Source organism: Typopeltis vanoorti, chromosome 5 (genome assembly GCF_054136105.1).
Source record: "Typopeltis vanoorti isolate ZY-2024b chromosome 5, IOZ_Tvanoo_1.0, whole genome shotgun sequence".
NCBI lineage: Eukaryota > Metazoa > Arthropoda > Arachnida > Uropygi > Thelyphonidae > Typopeltis > Typopeltis vanoorti.
The window spans coordinates 140,514,850-140,527,038 of record NC_143553.1 but is presented as its reverse complement, the minus strand read 5'-3'; the positions used below and the strand labels follow the sequence as shown (position 1 = coordinate 140,527,038).

Sequence of the window (12,189 nt, the reverse complement as noted above, 5' to 3'; positions counted from 1 at the left end):
TCTATTAACTTTCTCTGCTATTTAATGAAATAGCAGAGAAAGCAATATTGATTAATCTGTAATCTAAACCTCAGCAATATTGATTAATTTGTAATCTAAACAAGTCGTGGATAGAAATATCAGAATTCCATGAAATTCAAGAAGTTAAAAAAGGCAGTCAATTAAAGGAGGCATATCAAAAGTTCCTGATAACTAAGTCAGTCTGTGCTTTTTTTGAGAATACAGAGTAAAATTAAGAAAGCAAAGCACTGTAAACTAGCTAAAGTTCTGGGAAGACTTTGGTAAGAACAGAAAATAAATATCAGGAAAGTGACAAAATATTCTGGAGGCTATTGAAAAAGATTAGAAATGAAAGAAAGAGTACTGTAAAAGGAATTAGATATGATAAAAGTGACACGAAAAATGAAAACAGAAGATAAAGATATTCTAGATGTCTGTAATAATTACTTTGAAAAATTGCAAAATAAAATGAACAGTGACAGCATAGTGGGGCAAAACACTCAACAGGAATGAAATTAGGAATACATATCCATTGAAGTAGAAAAGATATTAAAAACCTGAAATGTGGATAGGCAGCTGAAATAAATGTCATTCAACCCAAAAATGCTCAAATATGATGGTATAAAAGTTTTATAAGACACTCTAAATCAGTGGTCACCAAAGTGGTCGATATCGACCATTTTGGCGATATCAACCCTCAGGGGTCGATATAACATTGTTAGGGGTCGATTCGGGCTCAGGGGTTGATAGAAAAATATAAGACATCGTTGTACGGGTAATATTTAATTCAGTTAACTTGAATTATCTCCATCCTGAATGACAACGCAATTAAGAGTGAATCATGGGAGCAGCAACATTAATAGGTCTCCTGTAAGATGGAGCAAGGTTATGAAAATAGTTACGGAGGCCAATCATGTAGGCCAAAATGTATTTACCAACAAGCGTCTTTTTTGCTTATCCTATTGTAATTATAATAGTAAAATAAAGGGGATCGATAAAAAGTCAAGAAACTCTTGAAGGGGTCGATGGTCAAAGAAGTTTGGCGACCCCTGCTCTAAATTCAAAAGTCATGTTTTCCCTACTGAGTGTTCCCAGTAAGATTTATGCAAGTGTACTTGAGAAACAGCTAAAAAATAATCTGGAAAGAAACTTGGAGAAGAACCAACTGGATTCAGGCTTAAATGGAGGTTGTAAGGATGAAATTTTTACTTGAAGACAAATAGTTGAGAAATCATGGGAATATAACGAGGACCTATATTTAAGTTTTGCAGATCTGAAAAAGGCATATGACAAGGTGCCAAGATGAAACCTCTTCAAAATACCAGTTATATATTGTAAACGGGACATTTATTAGAATTGAAGAAGGTAAATGAAGATGGTTTGATGTTAAATCAGTTGTGCAACAAAGGTACACGTTAACACTACTGTTTTTCATTATCTATATTGATCCAGTTATGAAGAAAAGTAGTATTAAGCCTCATATCAAAATTTGTGATGTTAATCGTAACTGTTTACTTTATGCAGCTGATGTAATACTTCTAAATAAATCCAGTACAAGTCTGCATTATTCCCCAACTATCGTATTTACTCGAATATAACTCGCCCTTGTATATAACTTGCACCTCTGATTTTACTTTACGAGAAAAGAAATTAAAAAGTTTCGCATATAGCTCACACACAAAAAAAAGTTTAAACACATTCACATCAGGGTGATAGTAACTTGCTCCCCGTGGTAAACAACATGCCCTTCCCAACACTCACTATACTGGAGATGCAAGAAAAAATGAGTAGTTTTATTGTATCACTGAATAAGGTACAGAAACATTTGCAGTCTGTGTAATATATTTCTCAACAAATAGTGCAATTAGAGACAACTGGAATAAAAACAGCACTAACTAATGAATCATATATCCCCTCCCACAGAAACTATGCTGTATAAACTCAAAGATAACCATATGCTGCATCGTCAAACACAGTATTTAACTAAAAACTATTGTCCAATTTTTCAGCTACATGAAATATGTGTTTGTTTGATTGCATTTGAAATGTTCGATGTCATTAAGACAGATCACAAAGGCTAACTTCAAATAAAATTCTCCCACAAATTGAAACATGCCATATAATGTGTGTGTGAGTCTGTCCGCCAGCTTGATGCAGAAGTGGCACGCAAACAAGCAGTAATAAAATTAAACTGAAGGGTGAAACTTTGTGTGAATTGAGCCTGTCCACACAACACAACGCGGAAGTGGTACACAAACGATATTGAGGAGTTCCGTCAGAACAACAAACTGGCAAAACACCACCCTGTCTTGAAAATCTTAAAAGTAAGAAATATATAGTGGAAGTTGTTATGACTCAGATATTATGGAATTCGGTTGAAGAGAATTGGCATTTCAACTCAACAATTGTCAACTTGCTTTTGTCATTGGGTCATCAATCTTTTGTTAATACACATCAATCATATGCACGTCTTCATAGCTGCTCTGTCTCTACTGGCCTACCATTGCTATATGTTTTATGCTCTGCTTCACTTCTCATTAGTCATTCGTGAAGGATTGTTCATTATGTATCTCAAGTCTTGTAAATTACTAGTAATTTTTGCTTGAAAAAATAGGAAAGAAGATGATGCTATTTGGGTAGATGATTTTGATGATGCACACAAGGAAACCGCTCTTGAGCCTGGAAGTAGTGATAGCAAATAGGAGATTCTTAATAAGTCATATCCATTTTCAGTTTTTTCTTGATAACTTTAATTTGCAAAAATTCCTGCATTTATCTCGCACCATGATTTTTTAGCTTTAATTTTGGGAAAAAAGTGAGAGTTATATTTACGTATTTGAGTAAATACGTAAATTGAATAACTGCTGTGATAAATTTGGTATGAAAATCAGCAATAAAACGATAAAGAAAATGAAAAATTATTGTAATGAAAAAAGGGAATTATTGAAAATAAAAAGAAAGAAAAAGTTATTACTAACACCATGTTCATATTGAGAGAAGATGCAAGAAATAACAAAAGTCTCATTAACTATGTTATAGTTGATAGCGATTTTTCCCACTTGTACTAAGGGGTTGCTTAAGGGTCAGAAGCTGTATAACTGGGAGATGTCCATCTAATCTTTAAGGAATGCAGAGAACCAACTGGGCTTCTGACCTAATGTCCAATCCTCGCCTTCTTGTGGTGCATTCTGTTAGGTATCTACCTGGATAATGAGCAAATGAAGATGGGCTGCCAATTTGGGATTTAGCCAACCAAATTGTATTCTTATTGGCTTAAACCACGATGTAAAAATGATGGTATAACATCACAGAAATTCATGCTGGCTAGGGTGTCGCCCAGTCAAACAAGGCTCTCCCTCATTGTTTTTGTCGGGGAACTGAGGCGAACAGCTAAAAGTCAACTGCTGGAACAAATCCTAGAACACAACTGAACATGAACAGAGTTCAAGATTAATACTATCAGTGTAAGAAGCATCAAAGAAAAGAAATCGAACTAGCAGAAGAAATGGATAAGTACCAGATCGTTATTATAGGTTTGACAGAAACAAAGAAGACAAAAATAGGTGAGATCATTCTAAGTGACAAATACAAAATGTTATATTCTGACAATAACATCAGGAGTAGCCATAATATTCAATATGGATAATCTTCTTGAATGGCAGGCAATATCAAGTACAGCTATGTGGGTAAATATCAGTATGAGGAACTGGACAATGAGACTTATTTGTGCTTATGGTTCCACAGAAGGTTCTACTAAGGAAAAAAAAAATGGAGGAATTTTTTAAAACATTAGAGAAGGTAGCTGGAACAACAAAAAAGCAAAAGTTGGTCCTTGTTGGTTGGAGATCTAAACAGCAGAGTAGGATATGATTACCAGACATATAGAAATGTTTTTGGAAAATTTGGAGAACAGTGCAAAGCTAATAATAATGGTAAATGGTGGATTTCAGTTCAGGACGTGCATTAGTTGTTACTTACTATTTTTATTTTATTATTTTTATTTTCATTATTCTAACTCTCCATTTTAATTATTCTAAGACCAACTTCATCGGCAGAGCAGGAACAGGACATAAAAAGCCTATACCTGAATTGCTCAGACAATGATTTTAATTATTATTATTATTATTACTTTAATTAGATTAGAATTATTTTATTTTAATTTAATCTATTTCCTGATATCTGTTAATGTAGATGGAGTTATTCTCATGTGGTCAATAGTGCATATATCACACACTTTCAATTTAATTTTTCTCTCTTTTTTATGGTTTTCTTCCTGTATTGAAAATGGCTATGAAACAACATGGCTATGAGTCTCTTGACTCCATGGAGACATCTGTATAATAATAATAAAAAATTTTGTGTAAGTAACTTGAATCGCTTATACGTAGGAAAGGCTTATATGCTGGTTAAACATGATAACTAAATATTTAAGGAATTGACAGTGTACACTAGAAATATAAATTAAATCAACTTTAATATATACTTTCCAATATTTCGGCAACATCACGTTGCCATCTTCATGGGAACTTAAAGATAAAGACACGTGTACGCATAACAGCAAATGAGAAACAAAGCGAGGAAGCTACCGTTTTTCCTAAAGTCCTGATGGTGCCCCCTGGCAGGCTATATTAGGTGTTCTTGGCCTTTGGGCTGAAGTTCTTCTGATATATGTTTCCCAAATTTGGGGCAGTCTCATGCATTCAAATTTGTTGAGGTTTGGCATGTTCCTAAGGGCTGAGGCTGATTCCATGAATAGTCTTTCGTATTTGAACTTACTGTGGCTTTCTTCCACCTTATTCTGTGGCGAGTATTCAGAGCATGATCTGCAAGCCCAGAGTGGCTGTACTGGTGAAATCGGATGTAGTCCTTGTGTTCTGAGATTCTGATATTTGCTGTCCTGCCTGTTTGGCCAAAGTAGGACAATTTACAGCTGCAAGGGACTTGGTATACACCAGGTAGGTCTAGGGGAAGTGGTTGGTCTTTAGTTGAGCGGATAAGGGATGCCAATTTTCTATATGGTCTGTAACAAGGGGTCAAGTCATGTTTATTTTTTTAGGATTTTGTTGATTTTTTCCAAGGTCCCTCGGATGTAGGGAATGGTGATGGATTTAGAATAATCTTTTTTGTGAAGGGGGAGGTGCGTAGTGGATAACTGGTTTTAGTATTTTTTTGGGGGGGGGGTAGCCATTGGCTGAGAAAGTGTTAAGGATGTGATTTAGTTCAGTAGTTAGGGCTTGGTAATTTGAACAGATTAGTTTTGCCCCGTTGAATAGTGTCTTAATAACTCCATATTGTTGTGAGGGGGAGGGGGATTGTTGGTGAATGTATCTGCCTGTATAGGTGGGTTTTCTATAAACTGAGAAAACCAAGGTTCCATCAGGTTGGTGGGTGACACTAGTCACCCACCAACCTGATGGAACCTTGGTTTTCTTGGGGAGGCTATTGTTTTTCTCTTTTTCCAGGGTGAACTTGATTCTAGGGTGTTGGTTGTTTAAGTGTGTTTTAAGAAGGAGAGGAGTGTATCCGGGCCATGTGGCCAAATAGCGAACACATCATTATTTTCTCATTTGCTTCATTTCTTCGAAGCAAACTTTGAACACACACTTCGTTTCTCATTTGCTGTTATGTAGTACTTGCGTGCACTTGTCTTTATCTTAGGTTCCCATGAAGATGGCAATGTGACGTTGCCGAAATATCGGAAAGTATATATTAAAGTTGATTTAATTTATATTTCTAGTGTATGCTGTCAATTCCTTAAGTATTTAGTTAACTTGAATCATTATAATTTTTTCTGATTAAGTGGGTCACTTACTAAGGCATGCTGCAATAACCCACTCTTGGATTAGGTATATCACATATATTTTCATCTTCTTTCTGATCATGGTGGTTCATCATGTCTTCCAAAATACTAGGTTTCACATTGTAAGAGAATGTTAACTCCTGGAAAGGATTTAAAAAAATTTTTTTTGATGTGAATTCTATTTACAAAAAAAGGCTGTAAAACATAATATTACTGTTACTACTACTAATAATAATAAATAATAGTTAAAAAGCAGTAAACTGAACCTATCGATATAATTAGTACTAATTAAAATTTTGAAATCTTATTCTTGAATAGTTATATTAATAAAATCAAAATATAAAATTTTTCTCAATATAGAGTTTCGCTATAGCAAGCATTATTATAGCGAACTCATTCTTTAACAAACTAGCAGAAAAGCCACAGCATCATACATAATGTTATTCTAAAGAAAATTCATCATATTAATCAGCCATATAGTTAAAATATATCAAAACATATAAGCTTCATATCCTTGTTATTGTATCCAAATGTTATATTAACCTCAATGGACAGTCTTCATCTTTGTAATGACTGATGTGTGTGTAAACATTTCGTTCAGTGGTTAAACTATTATTTGGTCTCTACAAATTCACTCTAGTAAAAGTTACTTTATTCCTTAGTTATTTCCTTCCATTAATCAATTATCCCCTCCCTCCCACCCTTGATGCCAGTCTAGATTTGTTCTTGCAGTAGACATAATAAAAGAAAATAAAAGTTAATTAGGAATGAAAATATAGTGCAAAACCATTCAAATAATTGTCTTCTGATTCATTCATAATCTGGAAAATTTGCAGAATCGTTTCTCACGATAGTTTGTGACTGTGCCCTAAACCAGTGGGATGTTAATGACAGTCTCACTCATGAAAAGTTGTAAGCCTGTAGCTCATTTATTGGTGGATAGTCTAAGGATTATGACTACTTCATATTGCTAATAAGTAGAGTGGTAGTCTCACACTGAGCAGCGAAAATCATCTACTGAAAGGCATTCAGAACTATCCATGTCACAGTGAAATTTGGATGCCCACAGACTGTAAGCGTACAAAACAGATTCTATCCAATCAGCCCCAATTAGACATCAGGTGAAGGTGCATTGAAATCAAAAATATTGTTATTTGAAACTTTATCGTTCATAGAAATTTCATAGGTTTGTTACTTTATGACATATTGTTTATCAAAGGAAATTAACAATTCCTTTAATAATAAAGGAAATATACTAAAGAAATAAATTATATATATATATATATATTGAAAAGCTTTAATGACTGTTACTGAGAGATAAAGAGATGACAAGATATATTTAAAAAGATACTACTAGTTTACTAGTTTCGTTGAATAGATCAACATCCTCAGGTATCACAATCAAAGAAATATATAAAAAATTACAGAGACTTAAAATTGTAATAACAGAACAAGTATAAAAAGACAGTAGCGTGTTTGAAAAACAAATGCGAGTATTAGTTAAAAAAAAAACGTATGCTACGTGCTATCGCGAGTGCGCCAGTACTGAACAGAAGCAACGTGTGCATCAGAGAGATTGTAACTCAAGCTGTTGTTGATATGAGAGGAATCTAGAGAAATTTCCCTGGATTCGACAATCTTTCTTTCGAGTTCATCGTAGCACACATGGATGTTAGAAGTTTGAGTCCAGTTTACAATGTGTTGGCGGCCTTCGTGTGAGTTAGCTGAAAAGAGAACGTGGCTCGAGAGAGCGCTAGCTCTAGTTCTGTTGTAGGAGATATCTCTACGGTGTTCATCCAAACGTAGAAGGATGGATTTGGCAGTCTGCCCATAGTATGGCTTTCCACAATCACACAAAATCTTGTACACTCCTGGAAACTGAGTAGGAAGATGTTTTTGTTTATGTTTGCTAAGTAATGAATGAAGTTTTGGAAGCATAGTGAAGCAAGTTTTGAAGTTAAATTTTTTGAGAATCTTGGCCAGTTTTGGTGAGAGAGAGCTGATGTAACGCAAGGAGATAAAATCTTGGAACTTTTAAATAGTGATACTTACTCAGAAATTGCTAGTGACCCTATGATGGAACTACACAATAGAACTAATAATTTATTAAAAACCACCTTAGAGTTACAAAGAAACATTCGGCTTTCTCTTAGGTCACTTCATCCCTTGATACCTCGACTGTATGGTCTCCCCAAGATTCACAAAACTAACTGTCCACTCAGACCTATAGTTGAGGGCATACACTCTCCTACTTATAATCTCTCCAAATATCTCGCGAGTTTTCTAAGAAATCTTTCTGGAATTTCCTCTTCGCATATTAAAAACTGCAGATTTTGTTTCTAAAATCAAGGACATCAAACTTAAAAAAACAGATTTAATGGCCAGTTTTGATATTGTTTCTCTCTTTACAAATGTGCCTGCTCAAGAAGTCCTCAATCTTCTCGAGAACAAATTATCAAAAAAAACTCTTTGCTCTTCTCTTCCATTGCATAAAGTCAGGATACTTCAAATATGATAATAAGATCTACTTACAAAACTCAGGTCTGGCTATGGGCAGCCCACTCTCTCCGATTCTCGCGGATGTATTTCTCAACGATTTTGAAGAAAAAGCTATTAACTCCTTTCACTTTAAACCAAATGTCTGGTACCGCTATATTGATGATATTTTCCTCATCTGGGAAGACGGTGTCAATAACCTCTATTTATTTTTAGACCACCTAAACAAGTGCCATGAAAAAATCTCTTTCACCTTCGAACTGGAATCAGATGACTGCCTTCCCTTTTTAGACCTCAAACTTACCAGATGTGCTGAGAGCATTAAATTCTCAATTTTTAGAAAGCGTACTCATACTAATAGATACCTTCATGCTTCCTCCCATCACTATCCTCCACAAAAATGTGGTATTATTTCTGCCTTAGCTCACCGAGCCAAATCATTACTTACAGAAGAAACAGAAATTGAAAATGAACTCCTTTTTCTTAAAAAAACTTTCATTAACAATGGTTTCTCTCCAAAGAAAATTGACAAATTTCTTTCCCCCAGGCACTCACCTACTTCTGAAGATTCCTCTTCCCCAAGAGCCATCATCTCCTTGCCTTACATCAGCTCTCTCTCACCAAAACTGGCCAAGATCCTCAAGAAATTTAACTTCAAAACTTGCTTAATTACTACTCTTCCAAAACTTCGTTCATTACTTAGCAAACATAAACAAAAACATCTTCCTACTCAGTTTCCAGGAGTGTACAAGATTTTGTGTGATTGTGGAAAGCCATACTATGGGCAGACTGCCAAATCCATCCTTCTACGTTTGGATGAACACCGTAGAGATATCTCCTACAACAGAACTAGAGCTAGCGCTCTCTCGAGCCACGTTCTCTTTTCAGCTAACTCACACGAAGGCCGCCAACACATTGTAAACTGGACTCAAACTTCTAACATCCATGTGTGCTACGATGAACTCGAAAGAAAGATTGTCGAATCCAGGGAAATTTCTCTAGATTCCTCTCATATCAACAACAGCTTGAGTTACAATCTCTCTGATGCACACGTTGCTTCTGTTCAGTACTGGCGCACTCGCGATAGCACGTAGCATACGTTTTTTTTTTAACTAATACTCGCATTTGTTTTTCAAACACGCTACTGTCTTTTTATACTTGTTCTGTTATTACAATTTTAAGTCTCTGTAATTTTTTATATATTTCTTTGATTGTGATACCTGAGGATGTTGATCTATTCAACGAAACTAGTAAACTAGTAGTATAGTATCTTTTTAAATATATCTTGTCATCTCTTTATCTCTCGGTAACAGTCATTAAAGCTTTTCGATAATATTCCGAGTAAAATGAATTCGCATATATATATATATATATATAATGTGTGTGTATTAATAAACTAAAATCATTTGAACATATTGTAGATATTTGATGTATTTTTTCACCTAGTTATATGATAGATATAATCACCGGGCAAGCAACCGACATAGGCGGAATTTAGCTGTCACAGGTGGAGTTTTAGCTTCTGTGTTGGTCTCTCCAGTTTTAGCAGGAATAGCTGTTGGTAAGAATTATCTTTTTGTCATGTTTGCTAAATTTTAACTGGCATTGCTTGGCAACATTTTAAGATTTATTTAATAATTACATGAACAGCATTTTACTTTTTGATTTCTAGGAGGGATAAGTCTGAAGTACAATTTTATTTATCAAACTGAATTCTCATATAATGAAAAAGTTAGTGGAAAACTATAAATGCCTACTTTTGGATGTTGTGTTCAGTACATCATTAAAAGTAACTTAAATTGACAGCTGTGCATCTTAACGATTCTGAGTATTGTCATTGTAATCCATTTGAAAATATTTTTGAATGCAGTTTTAAACTTATATATGGAACATTGTGATTTGATAAAAGAAAATATGATAATTTCTGAGTTAAACTTCTCATCCGATCTTCCTTTTTCCCTCTTTTACCTTGCGGTGTCGAGGGTTAATTAATCATCGGACCTCAAACCGTTCACAGGATAAGGTGATCAGCCTTATGTCCCGGTGTATCCTATGTTCGTAGTGTTGAGTTCTCAAGGCCAGTTTGCCTGCTTTGCAGGATGAAAAACCTCAGAATAAACTGGGGGGGGGGGGGGGAATCGACTGACGGGAATCAAACCTAGGACACTCCTTCGCCAAGCATATGGATGCAAAGCGCACAGCCACTTTTATTAAAAGAATTAATAAAACAGCTTTATTTGTTTGAGATACACATGACTATGGCCACCCACCAGTCATGCATATACACATATGCATACATACATACATACATACATACATATATATATGAGCATCGGTTATATTTACTTGGTGAGTAGATATGTTCATGTTTCATTGACCGACCGAAACTGAGAAAACAGACAAGTCAATTCAATGAGCCACACAACAAGCCTCACCAAAAATGACCTCCCCAGGCACGGGAACACTCGAAGCAAATGAAAAAAAACCACAAAAACACTGCACCACTACAACAACAGACCTGAAACGAAGTCAAGCCCGAACTGCCGCTACAGTCCGCGCCACAGCACCTGAGCCCATGCACACGCCAGCATTCAACGGCAGAACCTTGCGAGTCAGGCAGACCACAACTGAGGCCGCTACCAATGTGAGAAGAGTCCAAGACAACCTCCCTGGACTCAACTATGTGATGTTCCACCCCATTTCGACAAACACAGACACCCAATACTGCACTCCAATCCAATTTCCAACCCAAATGTACAACAGGTATGTGAAGAAAATATCTAAGAAGATAAATATTCATAGGATCTTATTCATTTTATCTTTAAGAAAGTTTAACTCATTAGGGATTAACTCGGTGAGTAGATATGTTCATGTTTCCTTGACCAACCGAAAGTGAGAAAACATCATCATCATCAAATTCCTGCCATGTACCCTCAAGGGGTGTACAGGATATGATAGTACTACATGAAAAAAATTACATCATTATTAATTTCCTATCTACAATTTTCCTCCAAATCAGTCTGTTACTTGTCAACACTCCAATATTATCAGATCTTATATTTCTATCGTCTAAGGCACTTTGTACTGTATCAATCCACCTATATCTTGGTCTTCCTCTGGGTCGTTTTCCTGCCAACCTGGCAGAGAACACTTGTTTTGCTAATCTTTCCTCGCCCATTCTGTTTAAGTGACCATACCTCCTGAGATTAGCTCTGCTAACGCATTCCTGGATGCTGACAATGTCAAGTTCTTTCCTAATATCCTCGTTTTTAATATGATACTGCCATTGATGCCATCTGTTCACACCTATAATCTTTCTCAGGACTCTCATATCTGCAGTCTCTAGTCTTTGGTCAAGTGTTTTACTTCTGACCCAGCTCTCAGATCCATAAGTTAAAACTGGTTTGAACACTGTCTTGTATACAGCTAATTTAGTGTTCCGACTAATTTCTCTCTTATTCCATATGAATTTATTCAATTGACTTCCCACCATACCAGCTTTGCTGATTCTGTTGTCTATTTCTATATTTAATTTACCATCTTCAGTAAAAATCGTGCCTAAATACCTGAAATGTTTTACTTGATCCGCAGGTTCTCCATTCACAACACAGTTGACATTTTCAATGATTCTGCCTATTTTCATTGTCTTTTTATTGCTGACCTTCATACCATATCTATTACAACAGCTATTCAATTTAGTCAGAGAATCTTGCAGACTTGTAGCGGATTTATTTAGAAGTATAACATCATCCGCATAAAGCAAAGAGCTGACATTAACATCTCCAATTTTGATATCATGTTTAATACCACTTTCCTTCATAATGTGATCCATATAGATAATGAATAACAGAGGGGATAATGTACATCCTTGTCTCACACCAGATTTAACATTA

At 35.4% G+C, this 12,189-nt stretch overlaps 1 protein-coding gene across 1 annotated transcript in view; it reads left to right on the top strand.

Annotated features, from left to right (window-relative positions):
- LOC150106877 (E3 ubiquitin-protein ligase RNF19B-like) overlaps positions 1-12,189 on the top strand; it is a 328,715-nt gene that overhangs the window by 162,008 nt on the left and 154,518 nt on the right. The window contains exon 8 of the mRNA XM_090392786.1: positions 9,743-9,857. Coding sequence (XP_090248912.1) covers positions 9,743-9,857 — 115 coding nt within the window. The remainder of the gene's footprint in view (positions 1-9,742; positions 9,858-12,189) is intronic.